This window comes from Periplaneta americana, chromosome 4, assembly GCF_040183065.1.
Source record: "Periplaneta americana isolate PAMFEO1 chromosome 4, P.americana_PAMFEO1_priV1, whole genome shotgun sequence".
Lineage (NCBI taxonomy): Eukaryota > Metazoa > Arthropoda > Insecta > Blattodea > Blattidae > Periplaneta > Periplaneta americana.
This window is the reverse complement of record NC_091120.1, coordinates 60,031,136-60,052,499: the sequence shown is the minus strand read 5'-3', so window position 1 is coordinate 60,052,499 and position 21,364 is coordinate 60,031,136. Positions and strand designations below refer to the sequence as shown.

General features: G+C 33.8%; 1 protein-coding gene across 5 annotated transcripts in view; it reads right to left on the bottom strand.

The window, feature by feature from the left end:
* The window catches only part of LOC138697829 (neuronal acetylcholine receptor subunit alpha-10-like), a 562,189-nt gene that overhangs the window by 15,902 nt on the left and 524,923 nt on the right, over positions 1–21,364 (bottom strand). For all 5 annotated transcript variants that reach the window (XR_011331620.1, XM_069823382.1, XM_069823380.1 and 2 more), the window contains 3 exons: positions 19,657–19,873; positions 7,390–7,524; positions 4,110–4,306 (listed from right to left, as the gene is read on the bottom strand). Coding sequence is in view for 4 of the 5 variants with exons in the window: in XM_069823382.1 (XP_069679483.1) it covers positions 4,110–4,306; positions 7,390–7,524; positions 19,657–19,873 (549 nt within the window). In the remaining variant the exon portion in view is untranslated. The remainder of the gene's footprint in view (positions 1–4,109; positions 4,307–7,389; positions 7,525–19,656; positions 19,874–21,364) is intronic.

The following is a 21,364-nucleotide window of genomic DNA, read 5'->3' as shown; positions in this document are numbered from 1 at the left end:
GGAATGGAAAGGATATAGGCCCTAAATATCTTGACTTATTTGTGTCATACAATATTTATAAAAACACTGACAAGGAAATAAAAAATCTTCCTAATTTAAGTTGAAATTATATGTTTACTACTTTATTCACTAATGATTAAAGTAAAATTTTATCTATACTTATACTTAAAGCATTGCTTCAGTAATAAGGTTTCAATTATTAAATTGCTGCTTCATTAATTTAATTAAATTTATTATATTCTTACTCTAGTAATAATGTGGTGCAAGTCAAAAGTTACACAATTTCTTGGCGAGATGAGGTGAGACCGAGGATTTATGTAGATTACCTGGAATTTGCCTTACGGTTGGGGAAAATTCGGTAAAAACCCAACCAAGTAATAACCCAAGCGGGAATCTAACCCACACCCGAACGCAACTCCGGATCAACAGACAAGCGAGTCTGCTACTTGAGCTACGCTGGTGGCTCTACAAGAATATAGAGTAAGTAGAAAGCAGTTTAACTACAATAATATAAAGTAGGCTACATACCAGGCAGATTAATTCAATTTGCAAGTCTAAACAATTCATCAGTGATTAGTGATTAAAGTAAAATTTTATCTACCCTTATTGTTAAAGCATTTCCTTAGTAATGGAACTTCAGTTATTAAATTGCTACCTTATTCAATATCGATTAAAGTATTTTTTTTCCATTCTTATTATTAAAGCATTGTCTTAGTAATGAGACTTCAGTTATTAAAAAGTTACTTTAATCGATAGTGATTAAAGTAACTTTTTCCGTCCTTATTGTTAAAGCGATGCGTTTGTAACGAGATTTTAGTTATTAAATTGATGCCTTATTCACTATCAATTAAAGTAATTTTTTTCATCCTTGTTGTTAAAGCGTTGCCTTAATAACGAGACTTCAGTTATTAAATTGCTGCTTTATTCATTATCGATTAAAGTATTTTTTTAAATTCTTATTGTTAAAGTGTTGCTTTAGTAATGGGACTTCAGTTATTAATTTGCTACTTTATTGACTATCGATTAATAGTTATTTATGGTACTTGTGAGGTAAGTGCATCTTTATTGCACGAGTGGAAAGATTTAAGCACGAGGCGTCAGCCGAGTGCTTAAATTACACGAGTGCAATAAAGATCACGCTCACAAGTACCATACGTAATTTTATCCATAACCATAACGAAAAATTATGTTTTATAAAAGAAAATATGTTGAAAATAAGTCCTCATGTAATCACATACCATGACATGGATTTTAGAATCAATACGTTACTAGGTAGGTCATGATGTAGGAGGCCATGATTAGTAAAGAATTGTATCTAAGGCGTTGGATAAATAACAAATTATAATTAATTATATAATTTTAATATATATTTTTTCACTTTAAACGTGTATTTTCGTCTTTTTGAAGTTTCAGGGATTATTTAGAAGTGTTCACGGAAATAATGTGATTAAAATAATTTCACATTTTACTTCTGTAAACTTAAGAGGAATATTAAAACTTAATTAATCATCGTGTCAGTTTAGCTCAGTTGGCTAACGCGTGTTGTTTTAAAATCCTATAAACCCAACTTCGTAGGTTCAAGTCTCCTCGCATCCCAAAAGGTAAATTATTACAAAATTTTAAAAAGATGCATATTAGATATGGATGTAATGTACAAATTACGACGTAGCAGATAGAGAAAAGAGAAGGAGATTGAGTGTATGTATATTTAAGAAATGGTAATAAAGAAGTAGAGGTAGTGACATCTAGTAACTAATATATTAACTTCTTGAGTAATAGTTCAATGGAAATGTATACGTGTGTACCCGGGTACTAGGAAAATACTAATGAACTGTGAGATAAAGTTCAAACTGTGAGGTAAAGTCTTTATCTCACTAGTGAAATAAAGTAATGTTGAATAATAGCCTACTTTACACACGCAAAAGTATTTAGTAAAGGCATGTTTTTCGTTATGGTCATGGATAAATTAATTTTTTTCCATCCTTATTGTTAAAACGTTGCTTTAGTAACGAGACTTCAGTTATTAAACTGATATTTTATTCACAATCGATTAAAGTATTTTTTGTCCATCCTTAATGTTAAATCGTTGCTTTAGTAATGAGGCTTCAGTTATTAAATTGCTACTTTATTCACAATCGATTAAAGTAATTTTTGTACATCCTTATTGTTGAATCATTGCTTTAGTAATGAGACTTAAGTTATTATCGATTAAATAATTTTTTCCATCCCTATTGTTGAAGTGTTGCCTCACTAACGAGACTTCAGTTATTAAATTGCTACTTTATTCACTATAGATTGAAGTAAAAACTTTTTCATCCTCGTTGTTAAAGCGCTGCTTTAGTAACGAGACTTCAGTTATTAAATTACTGCTTTATTCACTAATGATTGAAGTAAAATTGTTTCCCATCCTTATTGTTAAAGCGTTGTCTTAGTAACGAAACTTCAGTTATTAAATTTCTACTTTATTCATTATCGATTAAAATAATTTTTTCCATCCTTATTGTTAAAACGTTGCTTTAGTAACGAGACTTCAGTTATTAAATTGATATTTTATTCACAATCGATTAAAGTAATTTTTGTCCATCCTTAATGTTAAATCGTTGCTTTAGTAATGAGGCTTCAGTTATTAAATTGCTACTTTATTCACAATTGATTAAAGTAATTTTTGTACATCCTTATTGTTAAATCATTGTTTTAGTAATGAGACTTAAGCTATTATCGATTGAATAATTTTTTCCATCCCTATTGTTGAAGTGTTGCCTCACTAACGAGACTTCAGTTATTAAATTGCTACTTTATTCACTATAGATTGAAGTAAAAACTTTTTCATCCTCATTGTTAAAGCGCTGCTTTAGTAACGAGACTTCAGTTATTAAATTACTGCTTTATTCACTAATGATTGAAGTAAAATTGTTTCCCATCCTTATTGTTAAAGCGTTGTCTTAGTAACGAAACTTCAGTTATTAAATTTATACTTTATTCATTATCGATTAAAATAATTTTTTCCATCCTTATTGTTAAAGCGTTGCGTTAGTAACGAGATTTCAGTTATTAAATTACTGCTTCTCTCACTATCGATTAAAGTTTTTTTTCATCCTTAATATTAAATCGTTGTCTTAGTAACGAGACTTCAGTCATTAAATTGCTGCTTTATTCATTATCGATTAAAATAAGTTTTTCCATCTTTATTGTTAAAGTGTTGCCTTAGTAATGAGACTTCAGTTATTAAATTGCTGCTTTATTCATTATCGATTAAATATTTTTGTCCAGCTTTATTGTTAAAGTGTTGCCTTAGTAACGGGATTTCAGTTATTAAATTGCTGCTTTTTTGATAATCGATTAAAATAATTTTTTCCATCTTTATTGTTAAAGCGTTGCCTTAGTAATGAGACTTCTGTTATTAAATTGCTGCTTTATTAATTATCGATTAACTTTTTTTTCCATCCTTATTGTTAAAGCGTTGTTAGTAACGAGACTTCAGTTATTAAATTTTATTGCTACTTTATTCACTAACGATAAAGTTTTTTTTTCCATCATTATTGTTAAAGCATTGCCTTAGTAATGAGTTTTCAGTTATTAAATTGCTACTTTATTCACTATAAAGTAAAATTTTATCCATTCTTACTGTTAAAACGTCGCTTTAGTAACGAGATTTTAGTTATTAAATTGCTGCTTTATTCACTATAAAGTAAAATTTTATCCATTCTTACTGTTAAAACGTTACTTTAGTAACGAGATTTTAGTTATTGAATTGCTACTTTATTCACTATAAAGTAAAATTTCATCCAATCTTACTGTTAAAACGTCGCCTTAGTAACGAGATTTTAGTTATTAAATTGCTACTTTATTCACTATAAAGTAAAATTTCATCCATTCTTACTGTTAAAACGTCGCTTTAGTAACGAGATTTTAGTTATTAAATTGCTACTTTATTCACTACTGATTAAAATAAAAGTTTTTCTATCCTTATTGTTAAAGAATTGCTTTAGCAACGGGATTTCTGTTATTATATTACAACAATGTAGGTAAATGGTGGACAAAATATTATTTTTTTAGGTACAAAGATACGTTTGAATGAATTTTTAAATGCCATATTTATTAATACTTACATGTTGCATGGATGGTCCATGTTTGTCTCGTGGTTCAAACTGAAGGAAGACAAGTCTTGCAAGCTTGCCAAGTATAAGGGCCTTAATAATTCTTGGAACACCGGTTCCTCTCACACCACGGTGATATACATTCAATGTCACCACAGATAGGCCTGATGCGAATGAAACTAGGCAAATGCTAACTCCATAATAAAGACCTGTGAACAGAATTATATCTGTCATGCACAGCTATTATATTTATTATTATATTAACGATTATAAATTAATAATTCGGAAATATTGTTTTAAAATCAACATTTATTCTTTATTCTTACTTATATAAGTGTAATGTAATTTCTAAATAATTATAACGTAAATAGAACAGTGGAAGTTAAGAAAAAAATCACAGAAAAAGTGATTGTAAGTTGATTTATGTAAAATTTGTTAAAGAACTATAATAGATTTTATGTCCGCAAAATTGAACTATGATCTTAAAAATCGGAGTAATATATTGTAAACACGACAACAGTGGAATTTGAAGGAGATTAAGTGGTAACATTTTTTTACATATTCGTGATCAGTTAAAATACAAAGACAATTATTACTCAACCAAGGCGAATGGAGCCGCGGGCGTAGTGTGAACTATCGCGATGAGGTATTACGAATGTAGAAGCAGTAGCGCCACGGCTTCGGGCTGCAGAACTCCACTTGCCTTGGTAGAGTAATACCAGTACGTTAATAGAAACAGTGGATAAAAACTCATTTGACAAGTTGTCTAAATAAATTAGAGCCAGAAAATAAATAATAACCGCTGAAGAAATAATATGACGTAATTTAGGATGATATTACTATATTACATAAGGTAGTATTTGAAAATATTACTAATAACTATAAACAATAACACTTAAAAATATTACAATTAATGTTCACACATTTACTTTATTACAGTTTATAACTTGCAGGCAAGTATGTAAAGTATACTGAAGTTATTAAATGTATTTACAATTAATAACTCATACGAAATGAATATCAATCAAACAAATATTCCGACGGTGGAATAAATATTTTGCTGAAGTCCTAAAGTGACTAATGAATCGTTCAATTTATATATTCCAATTAGCACAAATAAACAGAACTGTGAATTATTTACAATACAGTGGAGTCTGGTTAATTCAACTTTATACAATACAGTGTGATATGACACGCTTGAATAATTCGAGCTAGTAATTATTTTTTTTTAAATTTCTATTCAGATCAATGTTAAAATGTAGGCTAATATTTAATTATGATATTTGAAAGAAACATTTGAATAGTTTGAAATGAAATTAGAATGTTTAGTAAAAATAACTACGCAGTCAACGGCTTTTCTTACAATACACTTTTTTTAGTGCGGTCATGAATTTAACAAATGCGCAGGTTAAAGAGGAACTTGTCATATATACGATCTACCTGTTGTTAACAGGTGGTCAGTCTCTTGGTCTAGTAGTTAGAAACGCTAGCTTCTAGCTAGGAGATCTCTGGTTCGATTTCTGATTCTGCCAAGGGATCATTTTTTGGTTAGAAATTGTTCGTTGGTATATATGGCTTGGATGTTTATGTTGTCCTTACGCTTACGTTAGGTTTAGATAGATATAACCGTAAACATCCACTGTGAATATCCCCTTATGGGATCACCAGGGGTTGCTCGCAACCTGATAGACTTACATCCACATCTATTGTTGACAGATTTGTTATATGAAATCCTTATTAAGTAGTTTTAATAATTTCAATTATTGCGAATTTTAGTGAAATACATATGGAAGGATAGGATAGTTACACCACTTCCATTTCTAAATATTTTATCACGTGATATAGAGTATAAATTACTAACTTCTATAAAACAAAGGTTTTAATGGTTTAATATGATTCTTATTTTCTTTACCTGCACCTTAATTTACGTGTGAATCTTTCTTCAATGGATATGCCAACGTAACATTAAATCCATCTTAATTATGTAACTGATTTTGCTGAAAATCAGGTTTTGGTCAATTACAATTTTGGTTAATACGAATTTTCTTCTGATTTCCTTCGAAGTTAGAATTGAATTAAATGAGAATCAATTGCATAAGAAACGAAGTACAGTAAAGTATTATTCATGCATTTTAATGGCTGATGACAATATGGTAAAGAAATGTAAGCTTAAACTATTCTCCTTCTCTACAATTTATTACCGTACAATAATTGATATACCTAATGCTTGACATACGGATTGCTAGTTTCTCGTTTACCATTCTGTCTTCACAGTTCATTATTTCATAACTCAGTAGTCTACATCCTTCTATCTCCACAGTTCATTATTTTATAACTCAGTAGGTCTACACCATTCTGTCTCCACAGTTCTTCATTATTTTATAACTCAGTAGTCTACACCATTCTGTCTCCACAGTTCTTCATTATTTTATAACTCAGTAGTCTACACCATTCTGTCTCCACAGTTCATTATTTTATAACTCAGTAGTCTACATCATTCTGTCTCCACAGTTCTTCATTATTTTATAACTCAGTAGTCTACACCATTCTGCCTCCACAGTTCATTATTTTATAACTCAGTAGTCTACACCATTCTGTCTCCACAGCTCTTCATTATTTTATAACTCAGTAGTCTACACCATTCTGTCTCCACAGTTCATTATTTTATAACTCAGTAGTCTACACCATTCTGTCTCCACAGTTCATTATTTTATAACTCAGTAGTCTACACCATTCTGTCTCCACAGTTCATTATTTTATAACTCAGTAGTCTACACCATTCTATCTCCACAGTTCATTATTTTATAACTCAGTAGGTCTACACCATCCTGTCTCCACAGTTCTTCATTATTTTATAACTCAGTAATCTACACCATTCTGTCTCCACAGTTCATTATTTTATAACTCAGTAGGTCTACACCATTCTGCCTCCACAGCTCTTCATTATTTTATAACTCAGTAGTCTACACCATTCTGTCTCCACAGTTCTTCATTATTTTATAACTCAGTAGGTCTACACCATTCTGTCTCCACAGTTCATTATTTTATAACTCAGTAGTCTACACCATTCTGTCTCCACAGTTCATTATTTTATAACTCAGTAGTCTACACCATTCTATATCCACAGTTCATTATTTTATAACTCAGTAGGTCTACACCATTCTGTTTCCACAGTTCTTCATTATTTTATAACTCAGTAGGTCTACACCATTCTGTCTCCACAGTTCATTGTTTTATAACTCAGTAGGTTACATTATTAGACCGTAAAAGTATTAGAATTAATTTTACTTACTAATTAAAGGTGTCTTCTCAGTGGGTGGAAGACTCTCTCGTATGGTCATAAGGAACACTGTCATGGACAGCAGAGCGCTGATGCCTAGAGTCACCTTTTCTCCAGACTCGGACGGAACGTAGAACACAAGTAGTGCTGCAAGTCACAACATACATCTTATATTATAAGACGATATAGCATCGGTACTGCAAAGTATAAAGATTAATAAATACAGAATATAAGCAATTGCTTCATGTTGAAATATTAGGGGTTGATATTTATGTACGAACATGTTGATATTTTATATTTAATGGCGATTTTAAGTTAGCATAAAACTGATACTTCAAATATATAATTATTTACTCGTAGAATTACTTTGACTTAAGGAGATTTAATGAAAATTGTTCTTGTTTCGCATTATAAATTCCTTCTTCCCCAAAGAAAAATATCTGCTTATAAAATAATTATATTTAAATCGATTCCTTGTATAATGTTTTTGTGTTCTTATTATCTTTTGTTTCTTTGGTTTTACATGATATTTCTGTGTATTAACTTTCGTGTTTCTTGTATGTAGATGGATTCACACCAGAACACGAGCTTTGCTCATAGGGTGTTCTTGATTTTTTATATGTTTTATGTACTTAATTTAGTATAAACAAATGTAAATATCAGTAAATGAACGTTATTCTTCTTGGAAACTGGACTGTCATTGGTCTATTATTTGGTGTAAGAGGATCTCTATCAGAATTCACATATAAAATGCTTGAAAATATTTGATTAAATTTTGCAACTATCAATAAAATTGCCAGAGAGTTCATTTCAAGTTCTTAATCACCATTTATATTTTAATTGTAATTATAATTTTCAACAATTCAATTATATTATATTCACTATGTATTATACTGAAAGTTGGCTTTCGGGATCTTTTGGTCACCTCTGATATAGGGACAGATGATTTGTTTTAATAAATCTTACTATATAAAGGATGATTCACGAAGATTTACCGTTACTTACGGAGCTTATTTCCGAAGACATTCTGAGCAAAAAGTCATATAAACATTTGTCCTAATCTCAATATTTTCAAAGTTACACTAATTTGAAGTTGTTTGTAAAATACTTTTTTCTTTATTTTTAAGGGTAAAATAATATTAAAATAGAGAATGAACTATTCAGAAGTATCATTTCTTTCATTGGCTAGTGTTCTGAAGCTTAAAATATGTTGTCAGTTGCTTTGTACAGATTTTATTTTTCAACTTTTAACTAAAAATGAGTCATTCTTACGCACTTCAGACAAAAATTGTTAAAATCATACGACTTTAAGAACTTGATTCTTTACAGTTTAATTATGCATCCTAATGTACAGTCTTGAAGAATTTACAAGAGTGACGTGATTTGTAACAATTGTTGTGATAAATGCGTAAGCAAATGTAATTTGTAGTTAAAAATCGAAAAAAAAATCTGTACGAAGCAACTATGGAATTCACAACGCATTTTTAGCTTCAGAATACTAACTAATTAAAGAAATGATACTCCTGAATAGTTCATTCTGTATCTGTAATATTCTTTTATCTTAAAACTTAAGAATAATGGTATTTTAGAAACAAATTCAAATTCGTGTAACTCTGAAAATATTGAGATTAGGACAAATGTTTATACAGTATGACATTTTTAGCTCAGAATGTCTTCGGAAATAAGCTCCGTAAGGGACGGTAAATCCTCCTGAATCACTCTGTATACTATACATACGCGCGCACGGTCTCTCTCTCTCTCTCTCTAACAGAACCAAAAATCGAACCGAACACAATCAATCAAACCAAACAAACAAATAAACAAACGAAACAAATCAAAGAAAATTAAATAAAACAATACGTGCAAAACAAGAATAATGAAAAAAAAAACACAATAAGCTAATAAAGACACAAAAGCAAACGTAGTCATTCATACATACATACATACATACATACATACATACATACATACATACATACATACATTACAATACATACATACACTGTCCTTTGCCTCCTTATGGCAGGGCTGGGTATCGGGAGCGGATCTAGACTCTAAACGGGGACGCTTAATATTCACCCATCACTGAATCAACACTGCGCGGTGTTCGGCGGGGAAGAAAGGGGATGAAGAGAAATCATATGGCTCCCCGTGAGAGAGTAGAATCCGCTCTTGCTGCCCAGCTCTGCCTTATGGGGATCATAGGGCTACAATAAAAGAGCGCCATTTTGCATAGGGATATAGACATATACTGTATGTACAGTATATAATAGAGTTAATGAATAATCCAATTTTAAATGTATAAACATATTTCTGTTTGCAGAGTATGGAAAGTAACTTACTTATAAACAATTCAAACAACTATCGCAGTACCTTTTAAAATACCTTTTACTATATCCTTTCGTTTGAAATAAAAAACCATTTGTTACTGAGGATATTCATGATATTGCAACTTATAAATTTATAATTACATTTATTCAGTGTTAAAAAGCTGTCACACTTATAAATGGGTATATCAACATAAGAATGTAGGAAAAGTAAATTCAGAGAGCTATGTGAGCGAGCAAAAGGCGAACAGTCACTGCTACGACACGATCAGAACTTCTCTATGTAAATTTTCAGGGAAAAATAAGTTGGGTGACAAGGAACACAACTGTGACGCCGTCATGTATATTAATGATCCAACTATTGAACAAAAGCAGTCTTTAGGAAATAAGACAATGAAGTAGAGCGCAGATGCGAGCAGCCGAGTAAGAAATTATCTATCATTGGAAGTAGGAGTCACTGTAATTTACAACTGCCATCCTGACACAAAAGGATTCCGGATGTAGATGTCCGCAGAGTGATTGTTTTCTTCAGAAACAGTCAGAATTGACTATTCTTTTATCCTTATTATAAAGACTAACGCAAAGTTACGCAATTGTAATAAGTCTTGGTGATGCAGTCATCAAATTTAATAATTATATTCTCGTGTTAATTTTTAATAGAAAGGTTTAGACATAAGTCAGTTATCTGAGATTGCCAAAATGGTCAGGAATGAATCTTGAGCAGATTTTCTCCATGCATTTCGGTTTCCTGTCATTTTCATTATGCTATTGATCTATCGGTATTGTATTTGTGTCGTCAACTACTAAACGTCTATAAACAGCCTCTGTTACTTGGATTCCATTTTAAATAAACAATTACATTCCGTAATATGTATTATATGACTTTCTTGTGTTAAATTGTATCGTATCTGGTTTACATGTTTCGAGCTATTATGGGTCATCCTCAGAACTGGTCGTTGTTAGTCTTGGCGCCTCTTGTTTTGTTTCCTGTGAGGGTGTGTTCGTGTGGTGTAATGTGGAGTCAAAGAGTATGTGTGTTCTGAAATTGAGTTGTATGTTGAGAATTTCATTGGGGTGTGTTTTTGTGTGTCTGACTAAACACACTAGAACAATATGAAATATACAGACACATAAAAACACACCCCAATCAAATTCTCAACATACAACTCAATTTCAGAACACACACACTCTTTGACTCCATATTACACCACACGAATACACCCTCACAGGAAACAAAACAAGAGGCGCCAAGACCAACAACGACCAGTTCTGAGGATGACCCATAATAGGTCGAAACATGTAAACCAGGTACGATACAATTTAACATAAGAAAGTCATATAATAAATCTTCCGAAGTGATACAATGTTAAAAGTTGTGTAATCAAGATGTATAAACAATTACAGTTAAACATATTTCAAATGTGACCATTCACTTGAATCTTGAGTATTGAACTTAACTGATTACTGAATTTCAGAAGCAGGGCACTACGACCTATAAGATCTATCGCGCTAACCACAAGGAAAGACCTGTATCTCACAGTTTTATTAAATGCTAGTGAACACCCGTAAATTGGGTAGGCCTACCATGCAATTAGGAAAACGGACGACGATATTCTTTACGAGCAGCAGACTATAGCATTTCCACCGCAACACCCATAAACAAATACTATATCGGCATACTCAGCACGTATGTATAAAGATGTGTGGTAATGTTAAAAACACTTGTAATACACAACAGCGTAAGACCACAATTGCAGTCACATGTTATTCAGAGTGCAGAGTACTTGTTATCTGTTTCAGACTTGTGCGTGTATCGGAAACTGTAGCCTATTGGTCGACACAGCGAACATGCGTATCGGATTGAGTTTCAATACATTACAGAATGCATAACGATTATCGGTAACAACATTAATTTACAATTTAGACCCCGCGCATCTACACTCTATATCAGATGTCTTTGGAGCAGATCATAACAAGGGTCTCAATGCATCTCATGTTATCACTGCGTTCCCATTGGTTGGCGAGTCATTACTTAGCTGAGAGCGTTGTAAACACTAGCGCGTGCATATCCTGTTACGAGATTGTGTTCAGAGACGCGTCCACTACTACAGTTCTATTGCGTCTAGCATCTGTGCGGTGTATGAGCAGACTACAACAGTGCAACTAGTTACTGGTGCAAGAAGGTATGTTCAAAGACACAATACTTTAATTTTCACTTTTCGTTATATGAACGTACTTGGTCACTTAATTCATACTCAGACATTTAGTATCGTGTGAACCGCGCTCTTTGCATTTCGTTCCGTTCTTTATATCTACTCCAAAGACATCTGGTATAGAGTATAGACTACCTTGAGGCATATCATTTGAAGAAACAGTAAACATGCCGATGTAACTTTTTATAATTCAATTAATTAAACATAAAAGTGTAACAGTATATGACGTATTCTTTAAATACAAATAAGTTTGTCTCAAATAATTATTAGAATTACTATTGTAACGTAAATAGTTCAACACAATGATTATGCACACGCAATTCAATTTCCTACACAATCGCACTTTAATTTTTATTGTAATTGTAATTGTAAATTTAATATTAATTGTAATTTTATTGTTCATATTATAGTTGTAATCCCCTGATAGAGGCAGAGAAGGCATGACTGCCTTATCTCTACCAGGTTAAATAAATAAATACTACTAAATACTACTACTAATCGCAAGGTGCACAATGTATGTGGAACACCAATAATCTATGTTATACATAAAATCATGTTCTTTAATCAATTTAGCATAATTTAGCATGAACAATTTGTAAATAGATTAAGTTTTAAAGAATTTTAAAGATTTGAAATTATTTATATTGAAAGATGACGAAAATAATGCTTGAAATAATGTTTTTAACAAATCCAGATGTACATTTTAATAATTGAATGATGTAACTTAGGTTGAACTTGTGTTAAATATGCAATTTAGATATATCATGTTATACTTGTGTAACAATGTAAGCTTGTATTCATATTTAGATATCGTGGCGTAATTTTGTTGTCTGATGATGGCGAAAACGTTTACAACCAAATTAATGTAATGTAACATGATTTAAAATGGTAATTACAATTGTGTAAGTCATATGGACTGTAGTATTAATTAAGAAGAAATTAACATTAGTATTGATTAATGCCATAGTAATGATGATAATGTATATTGAAATGAAGAGTGGCGTCGTCACTGGCGTAGCTCTGTCGGCTGAGGCGCTTACCTGCCGATCTGGAGTTGCGTTCGGGCGCGGGTTCAATTCCCGCTTGGGCTGATTACCTGGTTGGGATTTTTTCCGAGGTTTTCCCCAACCATAAGCAAATGTCAGGTAATCTATGGTGAATCCTCGGCCTCATCTCGCCAATTATCATCTCGCTATCACCAATTCCATCGACGCTAAATAACCTCGTAGTTAATACAGCATCGTTAAACAACTAAGTTAAAAAAAAGAGTGGCGATGTGATGATAAAGAGAAACTGAGATAGGCCTGCTTCAGAGAAAATAAAATATTTTCAGTAAAAATGAAATTCTTATATTACAGTGAATGGGCCTTGTTTCAAAATGAAATGCTTTTGTATTCGAATAGTATAAATAACGCGTCCTTTGTTTTCACAGAACGTGTAAGTTTTTATAATATTTGCATGAATTATTAACTGTACTGCTTTTGAATTTTTTTTTTAAATTTAGAAATCGAATTCGATAAAATGCTTTCGCTAAAACTTCCTTCTGAATGCATTTCTGTGGAAATGGTTAAGTAATTGGTGTATACTAATTAAGTTACAGCGGAAGATGCTATGATTAAATTGTTTCGCTATATTCCTCCGACTCTTTATAGAAGTAGCGCGAAGAATACAACGCTGCAGGACAGAGCTAGTGTCTGCTACAAAAATGCTTTTGTTAAGACAAGCTATAAAACTTTTATGATGTTATTACACAACTTAAATGGAAAGTAGAAGAAGATAATAGGATTGAAAATAAAATGAATTTTGTTACTTTCAAGGGGATGTAATGCGTAACGAATTTTTTCATACTCAAACTGCTAGGTACAACTACAGATTAAATTCTGAATTATTTATGGAAGTGTAAAAGGAAGAGAGGCAAAATTGAAAAATAACAAATGAGCATGAACTTTATGAGACAAGTCATTCCGATGTTCATGTGTATAATAATTTAAAATATAGGCCTATAAGTTCAAATTTGGGTGTCGTTAACCGAGAGGCTTTCAATGCCAGAGACCCGAATTTAGTTCCTGATGTTGCTAACAGGAGAATATTGCAAAATCATCGGCTAAAAACCCTCTTTGAAATTTCTTTCACGGGTAAATACTGTAAAAGGAAACTAAAGGCGCAAAATCAATTTCCATAAATAGTTATAAACCTAGATCATATATACCCAGATTGCTCGCCCTTATAGGCTTTGACGGTAACAACTTTTGTCAGGTTTACTAGCTGCCATCTAGTTGTTACATAAGGAGTCACGTCATAACTCTCATTTGAATTGCATTAGCGACTGTACTGCCATCTCGTGTTCGTTTACGGCGGACGGGTGGCGATCCTGGCGCTTGTTCTCTTCAAAGTGCTACCGATTTTAACACAGGGGTGAGCAATCTGTAATATATGTTATCTGGGCTATAAATTTGCATTTCAGTAATCTTTTGTCCGATTCTTGGCGGACACTTACTTGACACTTGTTGTTTAGTCAATTGTCCGAAGACAGGTTGGAACCACATAAGTGACATCAATAAGGCATCACTCATGAGGCAACTAAGCCAGGGGATAATAAGATAAGGTGGCCAGTTCCTTTCTTCCTCCATTGTATACTTTGCTGAAGCAACATATTTCACTAATAATACTTCAGATGTATACAAACAATTGTTCTTATATTTCAAGTTAAATGTACTGTCTGATAATAGATGTACATATCAGCCAGAACTTCAACAGGGGTAGATCTTTCACTTCTCATCTTCAAACCAATTACAAACCTTTCATTTGTCTTTATATCACTGGATTGGTTTGATTTGGTTTACAAGGTGGATCATCACGATACTGAACTTACAAGTACTCGAGTTGTCAGAAAGAAATATTGGACATTTTTACATCATTAGCAATAACTAATGATGTACTTATCGAATCTGAAAGGAAACCTATGATTTTTCAGTGCTTTTAAACAGAGGCGACCGTCACACGTGTCACATTATATACGAAATAAATCGAAAAATATAAAGAATTCCTATTTGTTTATGTTTATGCCTTCGACATAGGACTCCAAACACCGTAAAGTTCATCATTTATAACAATTGTCATAAAGTACACTTACATAAAAAACTTTTTTTTTTTATTAATGGCAGGTACTTAACTGTTCGTCATTATGTTTGTTCCAGCAAGCAATTCAGAACACGTTACGAACTAATACTGAACATCTTGACACATGCGCTCTTTGTGTATGTTCTCAGAACTAGTTCGGGATTTTACGCTGTTTGAATGTTTCCTGAACTATTCTTTCACGGCCTTCGGCGTTTCTTCTCATATTAAAATTATATTCATCTTCCGAACAAAATTATTCGTAAAATATATCATTATTACCTTCCAAATCACTATGATTGACTATTTTTTAATTTTAACTTGTCCAGTCTCGAAGAAATCTAACCACAACCTCAGATTAAGCCATCTGCGCATGCGTCATCAGTTCAGAATTCCCAATTTCTGCTTTTAATTAATTGAGAACCAATTTCACTCGTTCCGAACCAGTTCCAAAGCACGTTGGAATCGGAAACTGGGAGTTCAGAATCAGTTGAAGTCTTGTTGGAATGTACATTGAGATACTGCGCATGAGCAGACAGTTCAGAATAGAGTCTGAACCATGCTGGAACAAACATATTATCACCACAGTCGAGTATATACAGTCACGAAGCTTGAGTTTATGAAGGTACTAGGAACAATAGATTGTGCAGGTACTATTCCGCATTGTCTGTAATGAGGCGATAGTAGCGATTCTAGTGGTTAGCAACTATCTATGGATGCATATTTACTATGTATTGAGCTTCGTGACTGTATATAGTAGACCAGAGGTCTCCAAAAAGCGTATCGTCTTTCGTGCTCTCGATGCTGCCCGCCGAACACAGTGTGCTGTAAGGCTAGAGAAGGGGGAGAGACTCGTACTTCAACAGATGGAGCGGTCAGTGGGGGATCGCGGCAACGGTCTACTTATGTTTACAAATAATACCATCAAAAGAATAAGAAATATCATACGTTTGTATATTATTTTGACATACTATGAAGCTCGAGCCCCATCTGTTGCTATTGACACAAGCCATTGCAAATTCAACCTCTTCTGTTCTATGGTGCCTTTCAGTGCCTGGAAAAGATCTTCTCCATTTGTATTTTGTAATTACATCTAGAAGACATTCAGACACAGTAAAATGTTCATTAACTCCTCGGATGAAAATGGCTAGGTGAGCTTTGACATTTCTATCTGTGCTTTCGTCCAATGCATGTGAGTAAGCTACAAACTGGTTAATTGTGGTTTAGATTTCAGATTTAATTACATTTACAATCTTGAAATTCCTTCTCTGAACTGTAATTGGAAACAATTTAATTTTCTTAAACTTTGACTTTGTTCTGGACACAGTATTTTAGTAACGTCCTGCATGCACTATTTTACAAATGATGCTTCTGTAAAGGGCTTCATTGATTTTCCAATGTTTCAAGCTAGAACATACCTAGCAAGAAGCTTTTTCTGTTTAAGACTGAGGACACGTGTGTGATTTGTGTTTGTATTTTCTTGTTTTATATTTATCAAAATATTTGTGGGCCTACGCATTTCACCCAAAATTAAAGGAAAAACATATGTTTGTCATGCGGAACTGAGTGTAAACGTATTGTAAAATACTGATTATTATGTATAACCAACAGTTATACAGACTTCCCAAAATAAATTATTTTCACATATCCAACATATCTGTAATTGTATGATATTCTTTGTGAAGAGTCGAGTATTGTCGTTGCATCCGATTATTATGTATAACCAACAGTTATACAGACGCCCCAAAATAAATTATTTTCACATATCCAACATACGTATAATTGTATGATATTCTTTGTGAAGGGTCGAGTATTGTCGTTGCATGTTGAATTTTAACACACCCTTAAGCATTTTCAAACAAATTAAGCATTTCACATTCTCCCCACTAACACAAAAAATTTCTCTTCCTATTCATCCTTGAATGTACTACGTCCATGATTAGAAGACATTGTGAAAAGGTGGAACACGCCAACCAACACAATGATAATGGCAATCCACCACTGCTTTCGTTTGCGCATAAACATTGAGTACAGTACAGGTGGAGATGGGTGAGGCGGAGCGCGCTCATTACATAATGGCTTCGGTTCCGTTCAGGGGCTTACTCGCGAGTACGCTTTTGGAGACGTCTGTACTAGACTGTGTTATCACTCTGAGGTATTAATTTTTTTACCAATTTCTTTTTTACATAAGCTGTCCATACAGGTCTTGGTTGAAAGAAGTATTACTAGAAATAGGCTATACATTGACCGTAACATTTTTATAACAAAAATGGATATAAATGGGTCTGTTTTCAGTTTTAACGTTAGGTGAAACATATATTGTGAAGAGTCACAGAAAAAATACGCCATCTGAAATTTTATGTTATCTATTCAGAAAAAAAACAATCAATACCGTATCCATGACAATATTATGTTTCGAAAATAAATCTACTAATGAATGCCGCTAATACAGGTTCACATTGAGTATTATATTACCTGCATGACAAAAAAAAGAGGACGCTTCGTTAGTCAGATTTAAAGTAGGATGAAAATACGAGATTAACTTCTGTTCTTTTTCCATTAATATTCGTCCATGTTGTAATTCGCTTAAGAAGAGAGTCTTAGAAAATTGAGTAGTACTACATTATTTAGTTTTAGCTTTCAGACCCAATGGAGTAGATTATACACGTGATCAGAGACTGTCGCAATATATTACGTAAATAATTTCTGTTAAGTACATTTCTGAAGTGGACTAGTCGTGGCTTAGCTGATGGCTTCTCATTAAAGGAGGTCAGATCTATATATGTACAGGTTTTCAGAACGAAAGCGCATCTCGTATGCAAGAAAAAAAGCGTTGTAACATATTGGCGAAAAGTTAGTTTTCGCAGAAAAAAAAAGTTTTTCCCAAATGTTTAACACCCTTTCATTCGGCAACTATTGCGATTAGGATCGTGACTTTTGTTCATACCGATGGAAATTCTAATAAGGGATAATTTATTTCTCGGTCGTATTTCAATTTCGTAGGCAGTGGTTGTGTAAATTTAATATAAACCACTACTTTGAAGTCACTGACCATGCGACCAGCTTGCAACATTGTAGCCAGAAAGGGAGACTGAAGGTAGTTCACTAAGCAGGCAGACCTGAGTTCGTTGATCTCTTACATCTGTATTACGAGAAGAAAGAGCAGTGTGTTAGCGGCTACGTTGCCAGACTGCTGAAACTTCCAAGTCAGTTTTCTAATTAACCGTGCAAAATGTAATGTATGTTTTCTATTCATTTAAATGTACTCTATTGTCCTTTCAATCTGTATGATTATTTCATTGCCACCCTGTATAACGAACTGTATCATGGGAATTTACGGAATATAATTTATAGTCACATAATGCATGCAATTTATAATTTAAGTCAGATTTCTAACCTTTTCTGATTACAAAAATTTATTTTCTGTGCAATATAGAACTTAGAGGCTACTCGTATGTATTAATATTTGGGTGCACAGTAAATGTCTTAAATTTCGTACGTTGTATAAACAACAGTTCTAAAAGTAATCTATATTTTCGTATGTTTTATAAATATCAATTCTAAAAATAATCTGTAACAGAAATAACATTGACAACTTGAAAAAAATATATTATTACAATGTACCGAAGTACATACGATATTTCCGTGCAGAAATTCTGCATCATCATATGACGATGGAAGAGTGGCACAGAGAAAAATTCTCTCCGGCACCGGGATTCGAACCCAGGTTTTCAGTTCTATGTACTGACGCTCTATCCACTAAGCCACACCGGATTCCCATCCCGATATCGGATTGAAACCTTTCAGTTTAAGTTCCACCGCTTGGGTTCCTTGGCTGAAAACCCGGGTTCAAATCCCGGTGCCGGAGAGAATTTTTCTCTGTTCCACTCATTCATCATCATATGATGATGCAGAATTTCTGCACGGAAATATCATATGTACTTCGGTACATCGTAATAATATATGATATGCGAATAATAATCACTTAGTGATTTAAGACGGCGCTTACTCCGTCGTATCCCGGCCACTTAGTCACTCATAACGAGTGCACCTCTGCACATGTGTGGACATTGTGCCATTGTCATACATCTATGACGCACTGCATGAGGGTAGACCACTAGAGGGAACCCAAGAGTTGGAATTTAAACTGAGAGGATTCAATCCGACATCGCGATGGAAATCCGGTGTGGCTTAGTGGATAGAGCGTCAGCACGTAGAGCTGAAAACCCGGGTTCAAATCCCGGTGTCGGAGAGAATTCTTCTCTGTTCCACTAATCCATCATCATTGAAAAAAAGAACTGAGTTTTTGCGGCATGCATAGAACACGCAATGAGAACATATGTGTCATTTACTGTACATGATACCGAATTTTTTATTTTTAATCTTAAAACACCGACTGGGAATCGAACGCATGTTCCTTTTGGTGAAAAGCCGTCGGAAGACTGCTCTAGCTCTATTTGATAAGTCAGCAACTTGACTGAATTCAGATTTACGGCGGAAAAGAAAAAAAATCGTTTTCTCCGTCCGAGATGCAACCCGCTCTACCAGCGTTACATTAGATTCCTGCAGTGAATTCAAATGTAAATCCAGTTGAATGCCATATCACAATGGAAGCTGCTTACCAATGCCGTTGATGAGGATGCAGGGCAGGATGAGGTTGAAGACGTAGAACATGGGTCGCCTCCGGAGTCGAATCACGTACGTGATGTCGGGGTAAGGCTCCGGACAGCACGAGTAGAACTCGACGTGACGGATCGCGTCGAAACTGACCAGGTCGAACTCGCCATTTGCCTGGTAGTTGCTTACGTCGCCTTCCTCTGTTTGTTTCACCAAGTCCAACTGAGGAGAAAGAAGCCAAAAGTGTAAAGCCTTTCAGGGCCTATTTACGAAATGAATGAATGATATATATGTATATAAACTATAAAATCTTCACTTTTGGTTGTAAATAACTTGAAACGGCAGCATATGATTTGCAAGTAAGGAATAAAACGTGCAAAATATGCTAAAATCCACCCCTAATTATCAGTATATCAGTATATTATATCTCCTTATATTCAAGTAGTTTATTTATCCTGTGAGGGAAGAGATGTGATGATGTTACTGCAGTCTAGTCGGATGATTGAAGATGTGGTTGTAAGAATTGCGACATGGAATCTATTTATATATTTCTTTTTAGTTTCCGAGTCTTTTATGCGAGTATGCGAGTGTGGTTTAATATTGTAATGACTTCTAATTCGGTCACAGTGGCTTCAAACATAAGAAAGATGTATAGCGATGTACCGAAGTACATATGATATTTTCGTGCAGGAATTATGCGTTATCATATGATAAAGGATCAGTGGAATCATTCAATCCGGCATCGGAATTGGAATCCGGTGTGGCTTAGTGGATAGAGCGTCAGCACGCAGAGCTGAAAATCCGGATTCGAATCCCGGTGCCGGAGAGAATTTTTCTTAGCTCCACCGATTCTTCATCATAAGATAACGCAGAATTTCTGCACGGAAATATCATATGTACTTCGATACTTATTGTTAGTGGTTTAAGACGGCGCTCATTTCGTCGGATCCCGGCCACTTAGTCACTCATAATGCACATTAGTGTGTTGGACATTGTGCCACTGTCACACATCTATGACACAATGCATGAGGGTTGGCCACTGAAGGGAAACTAAGAGGCGGAGCTTAAACTGAGAGGATTCAATCCGGCATCGGAAATGAAACCCGATGTGGCTTAGTGGATAAGGCGTCTGCATGTAGAGCTGAAAACCCGGGTTCGAATTCCGGTGCCGGAGAGAATTTTTCTCTGCTTCACCCATCCTTCATCATATAAGGAAGATGGCTTGCTCAATTTTTCAAAAGATTTAACGTCCAGTATTTTATTGATGTTATCACTTTTCGTGTTAAAATCTCATAGACAATGAACTGATAATGAGATCATTTCGAAGCGCGCGCGCGCGCGCCCGCCCGCACGCACGCACGCACGCACGCCCGCACGCACGCACGCACACACACACACACACACTCTCTCTCTCTTTTCTAGATAGACATACATAAAAATTAGCTGCCATACTAACTGCAAGAGTACGAAAACTTACTTGGAATGTTGCATTAAAAAGCAATAGTAAGTACTTGGAAAAAGTAATTAAGTTACATTGTTCCATGAATTCCTAACGTGTCACGAGGCAAAATCGTGCATGCAATATATTATGCCAACACTGCACTACGAAAGACCGGAAATACTCAATTTTTCGATATTTTACTTAGGCTTTAATCTGACAGCAGAAATAAGACATTATATTCTATTTTGTGTGTAATATTTTATATTTGTTTG